The 25,301-nt window shown below is 47.8% G+C and overlaps 2 protein-coding genes across 9 annotated transcripts in view; one reads left to right on the plus strand and one right to left on the minus strand.

Moving 5' to 3' along the window:
• The window catches only part of LOC132402295 (inositol-tetrakisphosphate 1-kinase-like), a 90,452-nt gene that overhangs the window by 4,164 nt on the left and 60,987 nt on the right, over positions 1 to 25,301 (minus strand). For 4 of the 8 annotated variants that reach the window (XM_059985152.1, XM_059985160.1, XM_059985155.1 and 1 more), the window contains 5 exons: positions 19,227 to 19,267; positions 16,849 to 17,014; positions 14,232 to 14,282; positions 12,326 to 12,393; positions 6,918 to 7,080 (listed from right to left, as the gene is read on the minus strand). In XM_059985152.1, coding sequence (XP_059841135.1) covers positions 6,918 to 7,080; positions 12,326 to 12,393; positions 14,232 to 14,282; positions 16,849 to 17,014; positions 19,227 to 19,267 — 489 coding nt within the window. The remainder of the gene's footprint in view (positions 1 to 6,917; positions 7,081 to 12,325; positions 12,394 to 14,231; positions 14,283 to 16,848; positions 17,015 to 19,226; positions 19,268 to 25,301) is intronic. The other 4 variants (XM_059985156.1, XM_059985158.1, XM_059985154.1 and 1 more) reach the window with 3 other exon arrangements.
• LOC132402296 (uncharacterized) lies at positions 7,087 to 12,315 on the plus strand. The gene is made up of 2 exons (XM_059985161.1): positions 7,087 to 10,099; positions 10,180 to 12,315. Exons 1-2 carry the CDS (start codon positions 10,023 to 10,025, stop codon positions 11,063 to 11,065), a joined length of 963 nt encoding a protein of 320 aa, XP_059841144.1. The 5' UTR covers positions 7,087 to 10,022; the 3' UTR covers positions 11,066 to 12,315.

Raw genomic sequence — 25,301 nt, forward strand, 5'->3', positions numbered from 1 at the left:
GTCTATTGGTCAACACAAGGCTTGTGGTTTTGCGCTGGTAGGCACTAGACCGACTGGCAAGGTGGAAACATGTCTCTGCCTAAGGAGGTGTGAGGCACTCCTTCCCCCCCACTGGCCTGCAGGTCACCCTTGGGCAAGGTGTAGCACCTGCTTAGCCGCACCGATCAAAGCCCAGCAAAGTCACAGGATCTGGTGGGATGAGCAGTGAGCTTGTACGTTCTCCCGTGACCGCGAGGGTCCCGCTGTCCTCCCACAGCCCGTCGGCGCACTGCACGGTAGGTTAATTGGTCTTTACAAATTGTCCCGTGATTAGGCAAGGGTTAAGTTGGGAAATTGCTGGCTCAAAGGGCCAGAAGGGGCCTATTCTGTGCTTATGTCTATCAACCAATAACTAGCTATATATCTGTCACAAATACTGGTTACGTGACCACTGACACCAGGCAGATAATCTCTGAAGAGTATTGACAATAGCTGGGATCACCCGTCTTGTGAAGGTACTGCCCAGAAAGTGGCAATGGCAAACAAGAGAAAATCTGCAACACACACAAAATGCTGGAGGAACTCAGCAGGTCAGACAGTGTCAATGGACAGAGTAACACACACAAAATGCTGGAGGAACTCAGCAGGTCAGACAGTGTCTATGGTCAGAGTAACTCACACAAAATGCTGGAGGAACTCAGCAGGTCAGACAGTGTCTATGGTCAGAGTAACACACACAAAATGCTGGAGGAACACAACAGGTCAGACACTGTCTATGGACAGAGTAACACACGGAAGATGCTGGAGGAACTCAACAGGACAGACAGTGGCTATGGACAGAGTAACACACACATAATGCTGGAGGAACTCAGCAGGTCAGACAGTGTCTATGGTCAGAGTAACACACACATAATGCTGGAGGAACTCAGCAGGTCAGACAGTGTCTATGGACAGAGTAACACACACAAAATGCTGGAGGAACTCAGCAGGTCAGACAGTGTCTATGGACAGAGTAACACACACAAAATGCTGGAGGAACTCAGCAGGTCAGACAGTGTCTATGGACAGAGTAACACACACAAAATGCTGGAGGAACTCAGCAGCTCAGACAGTGTCTATGGACAGAGTAACACACACAAAATGCTGGAGGAACTCAGCAGGTCAGGCAGTGTCTATGGACAGAGTAACACACACAAAATGCTGGAGGAACTCAGCAGGTCAGGCAGTGTCTATGGACAGAGTAACACACACAAAATGCTGGAGGAACTCAGCAGGTCAGGCAGTGTCTATGGACAGAGTAACACACACAAAATGCTGGAGGAACTCAGCAGGTCAGACAGTGTCTGTGGACAGAGTAACACACACAAAATGCTGGAGGAACTCAGCAGGTCAGACAGTGTCTGTGGACAGAGTAACACACACAAAATGCTGGAGGAACTCAGCAGGTCAGACAGTGTCTATGGACGGAGTAACACACACAAAATGCTGGAGGAACTCAGCAGGTCAGACAGTGTCTACAGACAAGAGTACAGTTGCCATTCTGAATCGAGACCCTTTGGCAGGAAGACAATGACAAACCATTTCTATAGAAAAATCACAGAAAGACCATGATTGCCCACATCAGAGGACATGGCACATGATGACAATGATGATAAGGCACTAGAAAATAATTCAATTGTGGTATTAGAAACAGATAAGGAGCAAGCCAGCTATGTAGAATTTGAACTGATCTCCAGGGCTAGGATTCCAGAAAGTCCATGGGTGAGGGTGGGGAAAACTCACTGGGTAAACTGGCATTTATTCAGAAGGCAGTTAAGTTTTAGTTATTCTGGGGGGGGGGGGGGTTGGAGTCACTGGGTAAGATAGGATATTTCCCTCTGTCGCAGGGTCTGGTGATAATCAGGGAGTTTCACACTCACCAGTACAAATTACACCTTTTTTTAAGAAAAAAAGTTCCAGGCCATTTAATCATTTCTGTTTGCCTTTCAATCAGGGAGTTTTGAATATAAAGCCCAGTCTCTAGATGTTAAACCAGCATCGATCCCTATCTGTGCACGGCAGAAATCCTAACCTCAACCGAGCTGATCCGACAACAGCTCTCAAAGCAAGAATTCCAAGATGGCACCGACCTATGACCTCTGCCAAGTCACAGCTCAGATTTATTTGACTTCTAATTGTTTAATCTTTTTGTGGGTGGGGGGGAAGAGTGGAAACAGAGGGTGTTAGGGGTCAGGCTAGGGTTTGAGGACCAGGACGTGAGGGAATTAGAACAAGTCTCTGCTCTGTATTTGAAGACCAACGACGCAGGCGTGAGGCATCCTTGCTTGAGTGTCAGACCGGCTGCAAGCAGAGGTGAGCAAGCTGCTGGTCTGTTCTGGAGTTGGAGTTCCCTGCAAGCAGAGAGAATGAGTTCCAGCAACCCCCTGGGTTCATCAGTCAGTGAGACCAGAGTCTGAGACCTAGAGTTCAGTGCTCAGCGGAAGTCGAGGCCTGCTGGCTCCCGGAGTCAAGTCTGCGAATTTCTGCAGGAACACTGGGGAGGTTAAAGCTTGGTCTCCGCAGGTCAGAATCTGTGTCGGCTGGAGGCCTGAGGTCTGCCTGGGGGTTAAAGGACTGTGTATGTATGTGGATGGGGAGGAACGGGGCCTGTTTTCCTGTTGTCGTTTTGTTGCTCGGTGTGTTTTGTGTTGCTCTGCCAAGCATTGTGAGATTGCTACATTGGCACTGGAACCTGTGGTGAATGCCCCCGGCACATTCTCAGCTGTGTTGTTTGTTAAAACAAACCCCGCATTTCTCGGTGTCTGTTTCTTTGTACACGTGAGAAATCAACTTGAACCTTGAACCCTCAACCTCATCAGGAAAGCTGAGAGCAGCAGACCCTGGGGGGAGGGGTCACCACCATCCTGCCCTCCACAATCAGCCATTCCTTATGTGGGGAGGGGGGAGGGGGCTACACCTCACTCAAGGGTGACCTGCAGGCCAGCAGAGGGAAGGAGCGCCTCGCACCTCCTTTGGTATGGACGTACCTCCACTACACACTGCTTAAACAAGGGCAGGGAAGAGAAATCTCCAAAAAAAATAGTATAAATATTTCAAGTTACATTAAAATTTCAGTGTGGTGGGGAAAAGGGAAGGAAGTGTGACTAATTGGAGAACTCAGCCAGCCAGGCAAGAGGTAAAACACAAACCTGCTCGCAGTTCTGGTACTGGCCGGTACAGCTGAGCTTTGACCTTGTACATTGAAGAGTAGACGTAATGCGTTGAGAACTTTGATCTCAGTGTATTGAGCACCAGATAATACTCCCCCCCCCCATCCCATCTCGTAGGTATCAATAATATGCAACACACACTAAATTCTGAAGGAACTGAGCAGCCAGGCAGCATCTACAGAAAAGTGTACAGTCGACGTTTCAGGCTGAAATCCTTCGGCAGGACTGGAGGAAAAAAGTGGAGCAGCTTTTAGCTGGGGGTGGCGGAGAGAAACAAGGTGATTGGTGAGGGATTGGTCAGGTGACTGGAGGGGGCAGGATGAAGTAAAGAGCTGGAAAGTTGATTGGTGAAAGAGACAGAAGGCCAAGGAGGAAAGAAAAAGGAGGGGGGAGGAGGAGCTCTGGAGGGGGGCGATGGGCGGACAAGGAGATAAGGAGAGAGAGGGAAAAGGTGAAGGGGAATGGTGAAGGAGGGGTGGTGGGAGCATTACTGGAAGTTTGAGAAACCGATGTTCATGCCATCAGGTTGGAGGCTACCCAAACGGAATATAAGGTGTTGTCCCTCATGGCTTCATCACAACAGCAGAGGAGGTCGTAGATGGACATATCGGAACGGGAATGTGAAGTGGAATTAAAATGGTGCCACTGGGAGGTCCTGCTTGCTCTGGCAAACAGAGGGTAGATGCTCGGTGAAGCGGTCTCCCACCTCGAAGTGTCAACTCACCTGGAAGGACTGTTTAGACCCTGGATGGTAGTGAGGGGGGGGAGGTGTAGAGGCAGATGTAGCACTTGTTCTGCTTGCAAGGGTAAATGTCAGGAGGGAGATCAGTGGGGAGGGACGAATGGACAAGGGAGTCACATTGGGAGCGATCCCTGCAGAATGCAGAAAGTGGGGATGGGGGGGGGGGTAGGGAAAGTGGGATCCCATTGGAGGTGGCGGAAGATTCGAAGAATTATGTGCTGGAATTATGAGGCTGGTGGGGTGGTAGGTGAGGACCCTATTCCTGGTAGGGTGGCAGGAGGATGGGGTAAGAGCAGATGTGTGTGACATGGAAGAGATGCGGTTGAAGGCAGTGTTGATGGTGGAGAAAGGAAAGCCTCTTTCTTTCAAAAAGGACATGTCCTTTATTCTAGAATGAAAACCCTCATCCAGAGAGCAGATGTAGCCGAGATGGAGGAATTGAGAGAAGGGGATGGTGTTTTTACAAGTAGCAGGGTGGGAAGAGGAATAGTCCAGGTAACTGTGAGAGTCTGTGGGTTTGTAATAGACATCAGTAGATAAGCTGTCTCCAGAGATAGAGACAGTGAGATTGAGAAAGGGGAGGGAGGTGTTGGTGAATTTGAGGGCAGGGTGGAAGTTGGGGGCAAAGTTTATGAAATCGATGAGTTCAACATGGGTGCAGGAAGCAGCGCCATTGATGTAGCGTCGGGAAAGTGCGGGACGGTCACCGGTGTAGGCTTGAAACATAGACTGTTCCTCCATAGCTGGGACAGTCCTTCCAAGTGAGGCGACCCTTCACCTGTGAGTCTGCTGGGGTTATCTACTTTGATTGGTGTTTCTGGTGTGGCCTCCTGTGTATTGGTGAGACCCGGCGTAGATTGGGAGACTGTTTTGCTGAGCACTTGCGCCCTGTCTGCCAGAGCAAATGGCATCTCCTGTTGGCCACCCATTTAAATTCCACTTCCTATTCCCATTTCGATGTGTCCACCCACGGTCACCTCCATCGTCGTGATAAGGCCACACTTAGGTTGGAGGAACGATGCCTTATATTCCATCTGGGTAGCCTCCAACCTGAGGGCATGAGGGCATTTCTCAAACTTCCGTTAATGCCCCCTTCACTATTTCTCAGCCCTTTTCCCTCTCTCGCCTCATCTCCATGCCCACCCATCACCTCCCTCTGATGTCGCTCCCCCCTTTTTCTTTCTTCCATAACCTTCTGTCTCTTTCAACAATCAACTTTCCAGCTTTTTACTTCATCCTTCCCCTCCAGGTTTCACCGATCACCTGGTTGCATCTCTCTCCCCCGCCCCCACCTTTTAAACCTACTCATCTTTTTCTCTCCAGTCCTGCCGAAGGGTCTCAGCCCGAAACGTTGACTATACTTTTTCCTGTAGACGCTGCCTGGCCTGGTGAGTTCCTCCAGCATTTTGTGTGTGTTCCTGGGATTCCCAACATCTGCAGGTTCCCCCTTGTTTGTGGATCAATTATACACAGACGGATTACTAACAACCACAAGTGGAAGAAAATATTTTTGTTTCAATAACCAGACTAAGTCTGTAGCCAATGGACTGGGTCTGGAGATATTTGTATTCAAAGCCAGTTTGTCCTACAGTGAATGGGATGACTTGTTGAATACAGATGCTGCGTAACTTGCAGCAACACCGGCAAATTTTGCATGAGCTGGTGATGGTTGGCTGATGGTAACCAGCGAGCAGTGCAGTGTTTAACGTGACACTTCATGGTACTGGCAACTGGGGTTCAATTCCCGCCACTGCCTGTGAGGAGCTTGTACGTTTTCCCCGTGACCGCGTGGGTTTTCTCCCACAGTCCAGAGGTGTATTGGTAGGTTTGTGGGTCATGGCAAATGATCAGACTGGGTAGGATTGCTGTGTGGTGCAGAGTGAAGGTCTGGAAGGCCTGTTCGTGCTGTAGCTCAATAAATGGATAAAAGAGAATTTAAAATGCGAGCAGAGAGCCCTGGAAGGGGAACTATTACACGTTATAATTTAGAGATCTGGCACAGTAAGCCCAATCACACTCATTAACGAACCAACCTGTACGTCTTTGGAACGTGGAAGGAAGCGGTGAGGTCACGGACAGAACGCACAAACTCTCCCGACAGCGGTAGGCGATGAACCGGGGGCACTGGGACTGTAATAGCACCAAGCTACTGTGCTCAGCAATGTTCTTTGTTTTAATTGGCTGTGTAATGTCAGTAGTGAATGGTTTCAAAGATTTTCAAAGGTCTTGTTTTGAAAAAAAAAGGAAATGTAAATCAGAATACAATTAGTTTGACAACATACACAAAAAACTGGAGGAACTCAGCAAGTCAAGCAGCATCTACAGAGGCAAACAGTTGACTCTCATCAGGGACTTGGCCTGAAACGTCGACTGCTTATTCTTCTCCATAGATGCTGCCTGACCTGCTGAGTCCTTGCAGCATTTTGTGTGTGGGGCTCTGGATCTCTTGCATTAGTTTGGTGTAGAGTTTACTCCACTTGGATTTACATAGCACCTTTCCAAGCATCCCATGATGCTTTCGTTCATTCAATGACATTATCATCTGAGCCGTGTCTTGTGACGAGGACGATCATGATCTTTCCATGGCCATGATTGTTCTTGGTAAATTTCCCCACGGAACTGTTTGTCATTGCCTTCTTCTGGGCAGCGTCTTTACGAGACGGGTGACCCCAACCGTTATCAATACTCTTCAGAGACTGTCTGCCTAGGGTCAGTGGTCACATAACCAGGATTGTGATCTGTACCGACTGCTCATACGACCATCCACCACCTGCTCCCATAGCTTCACGTGGCCCTGATTGCAGGTGCTACACCTTGCCCAAGGGTGACCTGCAGGCTAGCGGAGGGAAGGAGCGCCTCACACCTCCTTTGGTAGAGACATATACACATACCGTCACCGAGGTAATGCAAAATGCAACAGTGGCCCTTTACAGGTGTACTGAGGTAGAGATACAATGCACAGTGCCCAGTAACTGATCTGTACTAACCTGGAAATGCATTGATATCGATCACTGCCAGCTTGCCAGATCTGCTGTCGACAATGACATCCACCCCAAACAGTGACAATCCCAGGGACGTCTGCAGGCACCGGCTGATGGATTGAATAATCCCATCGGATGGTCCTCTTGGGTGGCGCTCCTGTTCATCCCTCTGTAGGAACAGGGCAAAGACACACATTGGTTTAGGGAAAGAGCCAAGAGGTTTAAAGAGGAATCAGAATTTCAAAACATTTAACTAATTCAAAGGGAGACGCTGGAGCCTGAAATGTGAGTCTAACTTTGAGTTTACTTTAAGCGAGGTGCACACAGATCACATGGTAATGTTATAAAATAAGCTAACTTTATTTATCCCGAAGGAAATTATTGTTGCAAGGCTGCTCAGTCAGAAATATAAACTTAAAAATATGAAATGTAAGCATCGAGGTATGAAAAGAATACAAAATGCGCATTAAAAAGTAACAGTGCAATGTACAGATGTACAAAACCATAGACTTGTGTACTTTAGGAGGAGGAGGTCGTAGAGTCTTAGGAATCAGTCGTTACTAAAGGTGCCCCTCTGTTTGTCACGGAGGGGCGAGAGGGATTGTCCGTAATGCTCCGTAGCTTCTGCAGCACCCTCCTCTCAGGGGGTCCGGTTCCACCCCCCGAACAGAACCAGCCTTCCCAATGGGCTTATCCATCTTGGCGTCAGCTGCTCTCACCCTGCCGCAATTCATGTATTTATACATACAGCCCATAATGAATTATTTAAATGAAGAATGCTTACTCAACCATATATAAGATTGCTCAAATATTATTGAAATATTAAATACACAACAGGTTGTATCTGTAACACAAAACCCAAGAGTGTGGCGGAGGCAGATATGCACATTTGAAACAAGCACTCGAAAAGAACACAACCTTGTTGTGGTTTGGAGGCTTGCGTGCCTCAATGACCCGGACAGCGATGTTGACTGGAGTCGAGGCTTTGTGCTTTAGCTCTTGTGAGGGACACCCATGCCAAACAGGTCAAAGGGTAGAGGTCAGAGTAAGAGAGGTCCACTGGTCGTCCAGGTTTCGGGGGTTCAAGTTCAGAGTTAACCACCCCGACTAGTCAAACAAACTGTTACAGAAACAGCAAAGAAGCAGCCTTCTACATCTAAGTGTGACAGTATTCCTGAGTCTCCAGTTGGATATTGTTGACTGACAGGAGTGAAAACTGAGAGGAAGCTACTGACATGAAGAAGGAAGCCTTGAACACTGCAAGAGATGGAGGACCCTCATTGCTGCCCTAAACAGCAGAGGTGTAGCGGGCAAAAGAGACTCGAGTCACGAGGTTGTAGAAAAGTATAGGAACAGTGTAGATGGACAACAAGAACGTGTGGGTAGGTGACCAGTTTCCGTGTTGTACCTCCATACAACTTGCTGCACAGGTCTACCAGAATGATCTGCAGAATCAAAGAGTTAACAATGAGAAGCGTTTGATAGCCCTGAGCTTGTACTCGCTGGAGTTTAGAAGAATTGGGGGTGGGGTAGAACGGATGTGAGGAAAACATTTCTTACAGTGGGAGAATCTAGGACCAGAGGACACAGCCTCAGAACAGAAGGGTGTCCCTTTAGAATTGAGACGAGGCAATGACTCTTTGCTATTGAGCTGCTCCAACTGAGCCACGGTAACCAGGGGAATGGAGAGACCAAAGGCACACTGCATCTGCCAGAGTCAAAAAAGTGAAGAGTCAGAAAATCTTCATTCGTGATGAGATGTGTTGGTGTGATGTGGGCACTCATGGTCCTTCCGTGGCAGATTTTCCCACAGAAATGGTTTGCCATGGACTTCTTCTGGGCAGAGTCTTTACAAGAAGGGTGACCCCAGTCATTATTAGTACTCTTCAGAGATTGTCTGCCTGGCGTCAGTGGTCACATAACCAGGGCTTCTGACCTGCACCGGCTGCTCATACGACCATCCACCACCTGCTCCCCTGGGTTTACGTGACCCTGATCTGGGGTGGGGTGGGGGCTAAGCAGGTGCTACACCTTGCCCAAGGGCGACCTGCAGGCTAGCAGAGGGAAGGAGCCCCTTACACCTCCTTTGGTAGAGACGTATCTCCACCCTGCCAAGCAAAGAACATCTTAGCAGTCACAAACAAATTGCCCATGAACACTCCCCCCTTGCTTTTCTTTCACGTTATTTATTTTTGTAACTTGCAGTAATTTTTAAGTCCTGCACTGTGGAAGGACATCCCTTTAAGGCTAGGATGAGGAGGAATTGCTTTAGCCAGACGGCGGTGAACTTGTGGAATTCATTGGCGCAGACGGCCGTGGAGGTCCAGCGGAAGCTAATTAGTTCTTGATTGGCCGGGGTGTCAAAGGTTATATGGAGAAGGGCTGAGGGTGCGACTGAAAAGGAAAATATGATGGAATGGCGGAACTGGTGATGTAAAGCGTGGTGCTAACCACAATACTGAAGATTTATGTTGGAAAGCCGTGCATCTGGAGCAGGGTCTCCCAACCTTGTTTATGCCGTACCATTAAGCAAAGGGTCCACGGACCCAGGTTGGGAACTCCTGATCTGGAGTCACAGAGCAGCTTTAATGGAAGGAACGGACTTGAGGGGCTGAACAGCCTTTCCTGCTCCAGCCTATTAAATCTGCTTACAACATCACACTTCTATTAAACGAGCTCAATGGGGAATTACCCGCCCATCAAATCAAACATTCATAACAGCTGTAGAAAAGGGTTTCGTGGTAACCAAACTAAATCCTCCTTAACCACATCTGGTTACTGACAAAAACAGGAAGTAAAGACCTTACCTCCTCCCTGGTAATAACCACACATTCCACATCTCCTCTACAGGTTGTTGGTGCCCAGCCAGAAAATAAGGTAGAAATAATCTGGAAGGTGTGTCGTTCAAGTGGTTGATGATTGGGTCGAGTTGTCCTCCGATCTCGGTGATTTACTTGTAAATGTTTGGTCCCCATACGAGCAGACGACGTCAGTGCACTGTTGATCACTGGTGGAGTGTCCTCCGAATGCTTGGCCTTCGTACCCATCAGCAGATTCATTAGAGAAACTCAGTTGTGCTGTGGGGAGGAAATCCCGTTGCTAATTGTCTCCATGTGTTCTGGTCTGGATTTTGCCCAGTCGGATCAAGGTCCACACGCTTGCTTACGGAATTGCCCAGTCGGATCAAGGTCCACACGCTTGCTTACGGAATTGCCCAGTCGGATCAAAGTCCACACGCTTGCTTATGGAATTGCCCAGTCGGATCAAGGTCTACACGCTTGCTTACGGAATTGCCCAGTCGGATCAAGGTCCACACGCTTGCTTACGGAATTGCCCAGTCGGATCAAGGTCTACACGCTTGCTTACGGAATTGCCCAGTCGGATCAAGGTCCACACGCTTGCTTACGGAATTGCCCAGTCGGATCAAGGTCCACACGCTTGCTTACGGAATTGCCCAGTCGGATCAAGGTCTACACGCTTGCTTACGGAATTGCCCAGTCGGATCAAGGTCCACACGCTTGCTTACGGAATTGCCCAGTCGGATCAAGGTCCACATGCTTGCTTACGGAATTGCCCAGTCGGATCAAGGTCCACACGCTTGCTTACGGAATTGCCCAGTCGGATCAAGGTCCACACGCTTGCTTACGGAATTGCCCAGTCGGATCAAGGTCCACACGCTTGCTTACGGAATTGCCCAGTCGGATCAAGGTCCACACGCTTGCTTACGGAATTGCCCAGTCGGATCAAGGTCCACACGCTTGCTTACGGAATTGCCCAGTCGGATCAAGGTCCACACGCTTGCTTACGGAATTGCCCAGTCGGATCAAGGTCCACACGCTTGCTTACGGAATTGCCCAGTCGGATCAAGGTCCACACGCTTGCTTACGGAATTGCCCAGTCGGATCAAGGTCCACACGCTTGCTTACGGAATTGCCCAGTCGGATCAAGGTCCACACGCTTGCTTAAGGAATTGCCCAGTCAGATCAAGGTCCACACGCTTGCTTACGGAATTGCCCAGTCGGATCAAGGTCCACACGCTTGCTTACGGAATTGCCCAGTCGGATCAAGGTCTACACGTTTGCTTACAGAATTGTTTGCAGAAAAGCACACTTCTAGGAGTTCTCCTGCATGTCTCGGGATTGCTGGCACCTTGACCTTCACTGACGCCAGAGTGAATTTGTGCCGTCTCAATCTTTGTGGGTAAAACATAGAAAACCTACACCACAATACAAAGCTGTGCCAAACATGTCCTTACCCTAGAAATTACCTAGGGTTACCCATAGCCCTCTATTTTACTAAGCTCCATGTACCTGTTCAGGAGTCTCTTAAAAGACTCTATCGTTTCCGCCTCCACCAATGTCACTGGCAGCCCATTCCACACGCTCACCACTCTCTGCGTAAAAAACTTACCCCTGACATCTCCTCTGTACCTACTTCCAAGCACCTTAAAACTGTGCCCTCTCATGCTAGCCATTTCAGCCCTGGGAAAAAGCCTCTGACTATCCACATGATCAATGGTTAGAGACAAGGGAGAGTTGGTCGTTTCGCTTTACAGTTGATGTTCATGGATCCTTGTGGATAGTTTCTCCCAGTTTGCCAATGTAACATTTGCTGCAGTCCCCACATTGGATATCTCTCTCCCTCTCATCTTGCAGTATGACAGGCACAGATCATTGGATAAGCAGCATTCACAAATTAGATACAAGTTTTACAAGAACACAATTAAAAACAAACACTTTAAGTGTAAAGAGTGATCAGAGTGTTGCTAAGTTTTCCCAAGTAGGATCTATCCACCACAAAAAGCAGGATTTCCCAGTGGCCACCCATTTCAATTCTACTTCCCTTTCTCATTCCGACATGCCAGCCCTCGGCCTCCTCTACTGCCACAATGAGGCCAGAGCAACACCTTATATTCTGTCTGTGTAGCCTCCAACCTGATGGCATTAACTTCTATTACTTGAACTTCTGGTAACTGCCCCCCATCTCCTCTCCTTTATCATTCCTGTCTCCCTCTCTCACTATCTCCTTACCTGCCCATCACCTCCCTCTGGTGCCCCTCCCCTTCCTTTTGTGAACTCTCCTATCAGATTCCCCAGCCTCCATCCCTCTATCTCTTTCACCAAACGACTTCCCAGCTCCTCACTTCACCTATCACCCGCCACCTTGCACTTCTTCCTCCCCTCCCCTCACCTTCTTACTCTGACCTCTCATCTCTTGTTCCACTCCCGATAGAGCGTCTGTCTCTTTTGCCCTTGTCCACAGACGCTGCCCGGCCTGCTGCACTCCTCCAGCGTTTCGTGTATCAGCTGGGGTCTCCCTGCTGGGTTCACATTAACCGGGGGATGCTAGTGAGCGGAGGCTGGGGCATTAGGATACTCTTTTATTCATTTTTATCCAACACCCTGTGGACTTACCTCTGTCAGGTGAGAGCGAGATTCCGGTTTCGAAACTTCGTGACTATTAAAGAATATCGTTTTCCTATCTGGGAATGAAAGACAGAGTGAAAACTATGTCCTCCCTCCAGTCACCACCTCCCCTTCCTCCCTCACTCTGGCCAACACTCAGTGTCCATTTAATTAGATACAGCAGTGTTTCTAGTACAGTGGCCATGGGAGTGGGATCCCCAGGGGTGCCGTGCTAGCCGGAGAAACCCGGCACGTCCTTAAGGAAAAAGCCGAACTAAACAAGCTAATTAATTAGGTGCCACCCGGGGTGATTTGAGTATCCCAGAAACTGCTGATCTCCCGGGATTTTTACGCACAACAGACTCTGGAGTTTACAAAGAATGGTGCCAAAAACAAAAAACCATCCAGCAGTGGCTGTTCCGTGAGCGAAAACATCTTGTTAAATCCACTCGCTGGATTTTTTTTTGTTTTTGGCACCATTCTTTATAAACTCCAGAGTCCGTTGTGCGTAAAAATCCCGGGAGATCAGCAGTTTCTGGGATACTCAAATCACCCCGGGTGGCACCTAATTAATTAGCTTGTTTAGTTTGGCTTTTTCCTTAAAGATGTGCCGGGTGCCCTCCGGCTAGCACGGCACCCCTGGGGATCAGGTGCAGCCTTCTGCTGCTGCAGCCCGTCCACTTCAAGACGTGGCGTGTTGTGCGTTCAGAGATGCTCTTCTGCACACCACCGTTGAGTTACTGTCCCCTTACTGTCAGCTCGAATCAATCTGCCCGTTCTCTGATCTTTCTAATTAACAAGATGTTTTCATCCACAGACTGCTGCACAACAGATGTTATTTTGTTTTTCACATCATTCTCTGTAAAATCTAGAGACGAGATGTTATGTTGAAGTTGTACAAGATGTTGCTGAGGCCTTGTGTGGAGTGTTGTGTGCAGTTCTGATCACCTACCTACAGGAAAGATGTAAATAAGGTTGAAAGAGTGCAGAGAAAATTTACGATGATGTTGCTGGGTCTGGAGGACCTGAGTTACGAGGAAAGATTGAATAGGTTAGGACTTTACTCCTTGGCACATACATAGAAGATTGAGAGGAGATTTGATAGAGGTATGCAAAATTATGAGGGGTATGGATAGGGTAAATGCAAGCACTGAGGTCGGGTGGGACTGCAACCAGAATGATGTGTTAAGGGTGAAAGGGAAATCTTTATGGGAATATGAGGGGGAACTTCCTCACTCAGAGAGTGGTGAGAGAGTGGAACGAGCTGCCAGCACAAGTGGAGCATATGAGCTCGATTTCAATGTTTAAGAGAAGTGTGGATAGATACGTGGATGGTAGGGATATGGAGGGTTATGGTCCCAGTGCCGGTCAATTTGAGTAGACAGTTTAAATGTCTCGGCACGGATTAGCTGGGTGAACGTTCAGTTTCTGTGCCGTACTTTTCGATGAGTCTATCACTAATGTGTGTGAAGATATTTATTTATTCAGATAGACAACACAAAACAGGCCCTTCCGGCTGAATGAACCACAACTCCCAGCAACCCGCCTACTTAACACAGCTTTTCACAGGATAATTTACAACGACCAATTAACCTACCAACCAGTCCACCTTTGGACTTTGGGAAGAAACCAGAGCACCCAGAGGAAACCACATGTTCATACAAATAACTCAGAATTGAACTCTGATCTCTGACACTCCGAGCTCAAATAGTATTGTGCTAACATCTGCCCGACCATGACTTCCCCTAGTGAGGTGGTCACTGATTGTATATGCACATAGGGGATTCTGCAGAGCACATAAATGCCATCACAAAGAAGGCACAACAACACCTCTAACTTCTGTTTTTAAATAAGTTTGTGTAGATTTGGCATGTCACCAAAAACTTATATAAAGCACAGTGGAGTGTAACCCAACTGATGTCATCATGGCCCAGTAGAGGAGCACCAATGTCAGGGATTGATAAGGCTGTAAAATAAAAAAAAAATGATGGATACAGCCCAGACTATCACAATCAAAGCCCTCCCCACCATTTACAAAGAGTGCTGCCACAAGAAAGCAGCATCCCTTATCAAGGTTCCCATCATCCAGGCCATTCTCTTTTGTCACTACTGCCATCATGCAGGAGGTACAGGAGCCTCTGGTCCCACACCACCAGGTTCAGGAACAGTTATTACCCCACAACCATCAGGCTCCTGAACCGGTGTGGATAACTTCACTCACCACAATGAGCCTCAGGTCCCACACCACCAGGTTCAGGAACAGTTATTACCCCACAACCATCAGGGTCCCGAACCAGTGTGGATAACTTCACTCACCACAATGAGCCTCAGGTCCCACACCACCAGGTTCAGGAACAGTTATTACCCCACAGCCATCAGGCTCCTGAACCAGTGTGGATAACTTCACTCACCACAATGAGCCTCAGGTCCCACACCACCAGGTTCAGGAACAGTTATTACCTCACAACCATCAGGCTTCTGAACCAGTGTGGATAACTTCACTCACCACAATGAGCCTCAGGTCCCACACCACCAGGTTCAGGAACAGTTATTACCCCACAACCATCAGGCTCCTGAACCAGTGTGGATAACTTCACTCACCACAATGAGCCTCAGGTCCCACGCCACCAGGTTCAGGAACAGTTATTACCCCACAACCATCAGGCTCCTGAACCAGTGTGGATAACTTCACTCACTATAACTCTGAACTGATTCCACAACCTACAGACTCATTTTCAAAGGCTCCAAAACTCTTTGTATTTTTTTTATTTGTTCTAATTGTCTCCCCTTGTGCATTGTTCATTAGTCATTGTTTATGGATAATTTTATTGTTAATTCTATTGTATTTCTTCAATTTTTTTTGTAAATGTCTGGAAACAATAAATCTCAGGGTGGTATACAGTAACATATGTACTTTGATAAAATTTTGCTGTAGCTTACTTCATGTCACCAGACTCTGGCATATTTCTACAGACGTATTGTGGAGAGCTGCCTAACTGGTTGCATCACTATCGTAAGGGGGGGGGGGGGGGGTTGCTACTGCACAGGATCAGAAAAAGCTACAGAGAGTTGTAAACTCCGTCAGCTCCATTATGTCCACTAGACTCCCCAGCAATGAGGATATCACCCAAAGGCAATGTCTCAAAATGGCAGCATCCTTCATTAAGGAACCTCAATCACCTCTTGAACATGCCCTCTTCTCATTGCTACCATTGGGGAGGAGGTACAACAGCCTGAAGACCCACACATAACGATTCAGCAACAGCTTCTTCCCCTCGGTCATCAGATTCCTGAAGGGGCAATGAACCAACCCATGACCCGCAACTGTTCATGATATACAGTAACCTGGAGTACTGTGTGCAGTTCTGGTCTCCATACTTGAGGAAGGATATACTGGCTTTGGAGGCGGTGCAGAGGAGGTTCACCAGGTTGATTCCAGGGATGAAGGGGTTAACCGATGAGGAGAAATTGAGTTGCCTGGGACTGTACTCATGGGAAATCAGAAGAATGAGAGGAGATCTTACAGAAACATATAAGATTATGAAAGGGATAGGTAAGATAGAGGCAGGAAAGTTGTTTCCACTGGTAGGCGAGACTAAAACTAGGGAACATAGCCTCAGGATTCAGGGGAGTAAATTTAGGACAGAGATGAGGAGGAACTGCTTTTCCCAGAGTGGTGAACCTGTGGAATTCTCTACCCAATGAGGCAGTGAAGGCTACCTTAGTAAATAAATTTAAGACAAAGTTGGATCGATTTTTGCATAGTTGGGGAATTAAGGGCTCTGGGGAAAAGGCAGGTAGGTGGAGATGAGTCCATGGCCAGATCAGCCATGATCTGATTGTACGGCGGAGCAGGCTCGATGGGCCGAATGGCTTCCTCCTGCTCCTATTTTTTATGGACACTACTTCACTATTTTTGCTCTTTTTGCACTTACTTAATCCAATGTTTAATATATATTTCTTATTGCAATTTCCAGAGTACTTTATACTGCACTGCTGCCGCCAGAAGCATATTTAATGGCAGAGTACTGTACACGCGCTGTACATATCACGAGGCAGCTTCAGACCTTTGCACAGTGTTGTAGGAATTTCATGCATTGCACTGCAAAAAAAACCATGGCATATGTGACTGATGGTAAACCTGATGCTGATCTGGGTCTCTATTGCAACTGAGAGTGGGAAGGGGGCAGGGAGAGGGGAAGCACCAGAGAGACGTTCTGTAATGATCAATAAACCACTTGTTTGGAATCAACTGACCTCTCCTGGTGTCTCAGGGCTTGGTGTGTCTGCACCAGTGCCACTCCCCGCCACCTTCACCCGGTCAGTCTTTCTCTGCCACCTGTCCCACAGTGCTCGCCATTCCCAACATCCTTTGCCCCCGCCAGATTTACAAACTCACCCTCTGCTCCACTTCGACAAATACGGTACTGCGCAAAAATGCTGATAGATAGATACACACACACACACACAGTACTGTAGATTAGGGATAATAAATCTGATTCAGATTTGGCCCACCTATTGATTAAACTAACCTGATTTACCAAGGGCAAAATTCTTCAGAGACGGTCTTTTCACAACAAAATGGGACTGACCAACCACAAAGATTTTATAGAGGACAGCATTGTGATTGATGAAACTCTGTAGCACGCAGGGCAGTCTGATGTCCTGTAGACCATCTTCATTGAAGATAAGCGCCATCTGCGAAGAAAAGAAACTCTTGTTTCTATAACGGACACACAAGATGCTGGAGGAAATCAGCAGGCCAGGCAGCATCTATGGAGGGAAATGGACAGCCAGTTTTTCAGGTCTTCTGTCTTCGACCTCTTGTTCTACCCCCTTTCACATTCAACCCAAAATGTCACCTGCCCATTTGCACCCCTGAGCTCCTCCAGGATCTCGTGTCTCTCTCTCACTTCTACAGGCTAACTCTTTCAACCTCGGGTACTGAACCCAGAGGGCATGCATTGAATGAAAGGGTTACAGAAAGGGTGAATGTAGTCATTTTCCCCAGGAAATGAGAACTTTAAAAGCTGTAGTCTATAAGCACTGAGTTCAAAGTTCGGGAGGTTACGTTGCAACTTTATAAAACTCTGGTTAGGCCACATCTGGAGTATTGTGTACAGTTTTGATCACCCACTATAAGGGAGGATGTTGAGGCTTTGGAGAGGGTACAGAAAAGGTTCACCATCATGCTGCCTGGTTCAGAGGGCATGTGCTGTCACGAGGGGCAAACAAAAACAAACCTGGGTTGTTTTCTCTGGAACGACAAAGGCTGAGGGGAGATGATGAGAGGCAGAGATCGAGTGGACAGGGAGCATCTGTTTCCCAGGGTAGGAATGTCTCATACCAGAGGGCATGCGTTGAGGGTATACGTCCTCTGGTATACCAGAGGGTGAGGGGGGTAGGTTCAAAGGGGATGTGAGGGTTAAGATTTTTTACTCAGAGAGAGGTGGATGCCTGGAATGTGCTGCCTGGGACGGTGGTAGAGGCAAACACAACAGAAGTTTTAAGAGACATTTGAATAGGCACATGGATGTGAGGGAGATGGAGGGATATGGACATGGTGTAAGTAGGAGGGATTAGTGTTTGGGGGCTTTTCGATCTGCTTTCTAGCTGGCTTGGCACTGTGTTGTGGGCCGAAGGGCCTGTTCCTGTGCTGTTCTTAACACACGATCACACTTGATGAATCGCTTCCTCATTGACGCAGTAGTCAGTATCACGGCCTGTCATGAGGGAGTCTGGGGTTCAATTCCCCATTGGGGAGATGGTTTTGGAGCAGCATGGCAACGGAGCTGCCGTGCCAGTGAACCGGGTTCAATTCCTGCTGCTGTCTGTACAGAGCTTGTGTGTTTCCCCACGTGGGTTTCCACCAAGTGTTTCAGTTTCCTCCCACAGTCCAAAGAGGTACCGGATAGAATAGAATGGAACTTTATTGTCGTTGCTCAAGACAACGAGATTGTGGTACTACTCCAGTCCGTGCAAAACAGATATTTACAATGCATGCGGCATAGTTTAATGTTTTAAAAATTTCCATATCTACATGCAACAAGTGACTTTGATAGTCACTCAAAGGCGATTGTGTGTGGCATTATTCAACACACAACAGCTGTTCAGAAGAAGCTGGTTTTGGCCAAAACATTCTTATGTCCCCTACCACATGTCAGGAGATTGAACGGACAGTGTCCGGGATGGGATGGGTCTTTGATGATGTGATGAGTAATGTGGGTTGTAGGTCAGGTGGTTGGAATCCCATTGGGATCTGCCCGCTCAATAGGCTAATTGGTCACTTGGGTGTAACCCTGCTGGATGCTGTGTACACTGCTCCGGGTTTCCGCACTTATTGTGTTAGCTGGCCCTGCAGGCTTAGAAAGTCACAGAGAGGATCGATTAAATAAAGAAGGAAATTAATAAAGAAAATCAATAATCAGCTCAAGGGACCTTGATTGACTTTTAAAGAAACTCTTCCTTGTGACAAGGCTGAAGAGAAAGGAATTTTTCAAACAAAAAAAACACACATAGGTTACCAGAGCAACACACACACAAAGTACTGGAGGAGGGAATAAACAGTCAGTGTTTCAGGCTGAAACCGTTCAATGAGCTGGAAATGAAGAGGGATGAAGCCAGAATGTGTGGGGAGGGGGAGTATGGGCTGGCAGGTGATGGGTGAGACCAGGCTGAGTGGGGGGCGGGGGGGTTGGAATAAAGCTCGGAGGTGACAGGTGAAAGAGGGAAAGGTTGCTATTTGGAACACATTGCTTGAAGGGTCGGTGAGAGCAGAAAGCCAGATATAGGAGGACCCAAGATCCAGTGAATGGCCTGTGAGAATCTGTGACAGCTCGGGCAAGGGCACTTGGATCAGGGAAAGGTTTCCTGAGGAATCCAGAGCTCACAGCCTTGGTCCACTACTCACATTGTGGGAACTCGATCCCTGTGCAACCCTGGTCTTGCAAACTGCAAGGGAACAAAGCAGAAGTTAGACTTAAGAGAACAAGCCCCTTTCCTCATTACCAACGCAGTGAACACTGGCAAGAATGTTCAAACACAAGTCAATCACACTTAGACCACAAGACATGGGAGCAGAATTAGGCCATTGGGATCATCAGCTCTAATTCATCATTCCATCATGGCTGATTGATGTTCCTGCTCAACTCCATTCCCCTGCCTCCTGACATTCTGACTCACCAAGAACCTAACAGCCTCTGCTTCAAATATATCCAATGACTTGGTCACTGCAGCTGTCTGTAGCAATGAATTCCACAGATTAACTCCTCTCAGGCTAAAGAAATTCCTGTTCTGAATTGAAGTCTCTCTATTCCAAGGCTGTGTCCTCTTGTCCTAGACTTCCCCACTGTAGGAAACATCCTCTCCACATCCACTCTATCTGTGTCCTCTGGTCCTAGACTCCCCCACTATAGGAAACATCCTCTCCACATCCACTCTATCTGTGTCCTCTGGTCCTAGACTCCCCCACTATAGGAAACATCCTCTCCACATCCACTCTATCTGTGTCCTCTGGTCCTAGACTCCCACACTATAGGAAACATCCTCTCCGCATCCACTCTATCTGTGTCCTCTGGTCCTAGACTCCCCCACTATAGGAAACATCCTCTCCACATCCACTCTATCTGTGTCCTCTGGTCCTAGTCTCCCCCACTATAGGAAACATCCTCTCCACATCCACTCTATCTGTGTCCTCTGGTCCTAGACTCCCCCACTATAGGAAACATCCTCTCCACATCCACTCTATCTGTGTCCTCTGGTCCTAGACTCCACCACTATAGGAAACATCCTCTCCACATCCACTCTCTCTGTGTCCTCTGGTCCTAGACTCCCCCACTATAGGAAACATCCTCTCCACATCCACTCTATCTGTGTCCTCTGGTCCTAGACTCCCCCACTATAGGAAACCTCCTCTCCACATCCACTCTATCTGTGTCCTCTGGTCCTAGACTCCCCCACTATAGGAAACCTCCTCTCCACATCCACTCTATCTGTGTCCTCTGGTCCTCGACTCCCCCACTATAGGAAACATCCTCTCCACATCCACTCTATCTGTGTCCTCTGGTCCTAGGCTCCCCCCACTATAGGAAACATCCTCTCCACATCCACTCTATCTGTGTCCTCTGGTCCTAGACTCCCCCACTATAGGAAACATCCTCTCCGCATCCACTCTATCTGTGTCCTCTGGTCCTAGACTCCCCCACTATAGGAAACATCCTCTCCACATCCACTCTATCTGTGTCCTCTGGTCCTAGACTCCCCCACTATAGGAAACATCCTCTCCACATCCTCTCTATCTGTGTCCTCTGGTCCTAGACTCCCACACTATAGGAAACCTGCTCTCCACATCCACTCTATCTGTGTCCTCTGGTCCTAGACTCCCCCACTATAGGAAACATCCTCTCCACATCCTCTCTATCTGTGTCCTCTGGTCCTAGACTCCCACACTATAGGAAACATCCTCTCCACATCCACTCTATCTGTGTCCTCTGGTCCTAGACTCCCCCACTATAGGAAACATCCTCTCCACATCCACTCTATCTGTGTCCTCTGGTCCTCGACTCCCCCACTATAGGAAACATCCTCTCCACATCCACTCTATCTGTGTCCTCTGGTCCTCGACTCCCCCACTATAGGAAACATCCTCTCCACATCCACTCTATCTGTGTCCTCTGGTCCTAGGCTCCCCCCACTATAGGAAACATCCTCTCCACATCCACTCTATCTGTATCCTCTGGTCCTCGACTCCCCCACTATAGGAAACATCCTCTCCACATCCACTCTATCTGTGTCCTCTGGTCCTAGGCTCCCCCACTATAGGAAACATCCTCTCCACATCCACTCTATCTGTGTCCTCTGGTCCTAGACTCCCCCAATATAGGAAACATCCTCTCCACATCCACTCTATCTGTGTCCTCTGGTCCTAGACTCCCCCACAATAGGAAACATCCTCTCCACGTCCACTCTGTCTGTGTCCTCTGGTCCTAGACTCCCCCACTATAGGAAACATCCTCTCCACATCCACTCTATCTCTGGTCCTAGACTCCCCCACTATAGGAAACATCCTCTCCACATCCACTCTATCTGTGTCCTCTGGTCCTAGACTCCCCCACTATAGGAAACATCCTCTCCACATCCACTCTATCTCTGGTCCTAGACTCCCCCACTATAGGAAACATCCTCTCCACATCCACTCTATCTGTGTCCTCTGGTCCTAGACTCCCCCACAATAGGAAACATCCTCTCCACGTCCACTCTGTCTGTGTCCTCTGGTCCTAGACTCCCCCACTATAGGAAACATCCTCTCCACATCCACTCTATCTGTGTCCTCTGGTCCTAGACTCCCCCAGTACAGGAAACATCCTCTCCACATCCACTCTATCTGTGTCCTCTGGTCCTCGACTCCCCCACTATAGGAAACATCCTCTCCACATCCACTCTATCTGTGTCCTCTGGTCCTAGGCTCCCCCACTATAGGAAACATCCTCTCCACATCCACTCTATCTGTGTCCTCTGGTCCTCGACTCCCCCACTATAGGAAACATCCTCTCCACATCCACTCTATCTGTGTCCTCTGGTCCTAGGCTCCCCCACTATAGGAAACATCCTCTCCACATCCACTCTATCTGTGTCCTCTGGTCCTAGACTCCCCCAATATAGGAAACATCCTCTCCACATCCACTCTATCTGTGTCCTCTGGTCCTAGACTCCCCCACAATAGGAAACATCCTCTCCACATCCACTCTGTCTGTGTCCTCTGGTCCTAGACTCCCCCACTATAGGAAACATCCTCTCCACATCCACTCTATCTCTGGTCCTAGACTCCCCCACTATAGGAAACATCCTCTCCACATCCACTCTATCTGTGTCCTCTGGTCCTAGACTCCCCCACTATAGGAAACATCCTCTCCACATCCACTCTATCTCTGGTCCTAGACTCCCCCACTATAGGAAACATCCTCTCCACATCCACTCTATCTGTGTCCTCTGGTCCTAGACTCCCCCACAATAGGAAACATCCTCTCCACGTCCACTCTGTCTGTGTCCTCTGGTCCTAGACTCCCCCACTATAGGAAACATCCTCTCCACATCCACTCTATCTGTGTCCTCTGGTCCTAGACTCCCCCAGTACAGGAAACATCCTCTCCACATCCACTCTATCCGTGTCCTCTGGTCCTAGACTCCCCCCACTATAGGAAACATCCTCTCCACATCCACTCTATCGAGGCTTCTTAGCATTTGATAGGGGTCAATGAGCACCCCCCCCACATTCTTCTGAAAGAGTGAGTAGACCAGAGCCATCCATCAAACACTCCTCATATGTTAACCCTTGTTAACCCTTAACGGTGGTGTCTGAAAAGAGGATGCTGTCCAAGTTGCATGCCATCTTGGACAATGTCTCCCATCCACTCCATAATGTACTGGTTAGGCACAGGAGTACATTCAGCCAGAGACTCATTCCACCGAGATGTAACACTGAGTGTCATAGGAAGTCATTCCTGCCTGTGGCCATCAAACTTTACAACTCCTCCCTCAGAGTGTCAGACACCCTGAGCCAATAGGCTGGTCCTGGACTTATTTCCACTTGGCATCATTTACTTATTATCAATTAATTATTTATGGTTTTATATTGCTATATTTCTACACTATCCTTGGTTGGTGCGACTGTAATGAAACCCTATTTCCCTCAGGATCAATAAAGTCTGTCTGTCTTTCAGCTCCTTATTACCAAATACTGAACTTCCAGACTAAATTCACCTTTACAAGTGTCAGGATATCCCGAACACAAATGCTGGAGGAATGTAGAAATGCTTTCCCTGAGTGGGCTTGACCACTTTGAAAGATGCAGAATTCTTCTGATTAGAGTAAAGAAACTGCAAGGAACCATTAGGAGGCAGTGATCATAATATGACAGAATTCAACTGCAATTTGAGGAGAAGCTAAAGTCAGATTATCAGTAGAGTAAAAGCAATTACAGAATGAGGGAGGAGCTGGCCGAAATTGACTGAAAGTGGACACTAGCAGAGATGACAGTAGAAAAGCAATGGCTGGAGCTTCTGGGGGCAACTTGAAAGGCTTAGGATAGAAATATCCCAAAGATGAGTAAGTATTCTAAAGGCAGGATAAGGCAATCAAGGCTGAGGTTTCCAGGTACTTGGAGATGCATGATAAAGTAGGCCGTGGTCAGCATGGTTTCCTTCAGGGGAAATCTTGCCTGACAAATCTGTTGGATTATTTGAGGGAATAACAGGCAGGATAGACAAAGGAGAGTCAGTGTGTAGTTTACTTGGGCTTTCAGAAGGCATTCGACAAAATGCTGCACATGAGGCCTCTTAACAAGTTAAGAGCCCAATGGTATTACAGGAAATATACTAAAATGAATAGCAGATTAGCTGATTAGCAGAAGGCTAAGAGTGGGAATGAAGGGGCCTTTTCCGGTTGGCTGCCCCGATTAGTGGCATTCTGCAATGTTCAATGTTGGGACCTCTTCTCTTTATGTTGTAGGTCAATGAGTTAAATGAAGGAATTGATGACTTTGTGGCCAAGTTTGTAGATGATACGAAGATAGGTGAAGGGGCAGGCAGCGTTAAGGAAGCAGAGTGTCTGCAGAAGGACCTGGGCAGATTGGGAGAACGGGAAAGAACACAGTGTAGGAAGTGTATGGTCATACAATTTACTAGAAGGAATAAAGGAGTAGACAATTTTCTAAATGGGGAGAACACTCAAACGACAGAGGTGTAAAGGGGCTTGGGAGTCCTTGTGCAGGATTCCCTAAAGGTTAACTTGCAGGTTGAGTCAGGGTAACTGCGATATTAGCATTCATTTCAAGTGGACTAGAATATAAAAGCAAAGGTGTAACCTTGCGGCTTTATAAGACATTGGGCAGTACTGTGAACAGTTCTAGGCCACTGTACTGACATTGGAGGGTTCAGTACAGGTTCATGAGAATTATTACAGAAATGAAGGGATTCATGTACGTGGAGCATTTGATGGCTCTGGGCCTGTACTCATTGGAGTTGAGAAGAATGGGGGGGGGGGGGGTCACATTGAAACCTGTTGAATATTGAAAGGCCTAGACAGAGAGAAACGTAGATTAGTGGGGGCAGTCTATGACCAGACAGCTCAGTCTCAGGACAGAGGGACATCCATTTAAAATGGAGACTAGGAGGGATTCCTTTAGCCAGAGGGTGGCGAATCTGTGGAATTTATTACCACAGACAGCTGTGGAGGCCAAGGACTTGAATGCAATCAAATTTAAAGCAAAGTTTGATAGATTCTTGGTTAGTCAGGGTGTCAAAGATTGTGAAGTGAAGGCAGGAGAATGGGGTTGAGAGGGATAAAAATAAATCAGCGGGGCAGACTCAATGGGCCAAATGGCCTAATTCTGTTCACGTCTTATGGTCATGATCCAGCCCAAGGAAGATTCCACCTTGCACAAAGAAATTGCCTCTTTTTATATCCTTCAAGATCTCTTCAAAAATCTAACAATACGAGGGGTGATTGATAGGTTCGTGGCCTCAGGTGGAAGGAGGTGAGTTATACAGCTCTCGTTACATGGACACGCAGGTCAACTCTGAGTGATTATGCAGAAAGTTTGAAGTTAATAACTCATCTCCTTCTACCTTAGGCCACAAACTTATCCATCACCCCAATGAATTATTAACTTCAAGCTTTCTGCATAATCACTCAAAGAGCTGACCTGCATGTGCATGTAACGAGAGCTGTATAACTCATCTCCTTCTACCTTAGGCCACAAACTTATCAATCACCCTGCTGTGGACACTTTCTGAAGGTCCACGATCCGTATGCTCCATGACCGCTGGACTAAGTGTGTACATGTCGGAGGGGACTATGTTGAAAAACAAATGTGCTAGGTTTTCTAAAATTGGCCACGAAATTATCAATCACCCCTTGTATTTACTCCAGTACTTTTCCAGATAATGGTTTGTTATCATTATCTACTCTCAAGGCTGTAGACTGGCAC

Source organism: Hypanus sabinus, chromosome 11 (assembly GCF_030144855.1).
Source record: "Hypanus sabinus isolate sHypSab1 chromosome 11, sHypSab1.hap1, whole genome shotgun sequence".
In the NCBI taxonomy this organism is placed as follows: domain Eukaryota; kingdom Metazoa; phylum Chordata; class Chondrichthyes; order Myliobatiformes; family Dasyatidae; genus Hypanus; species Hypanus sabinus.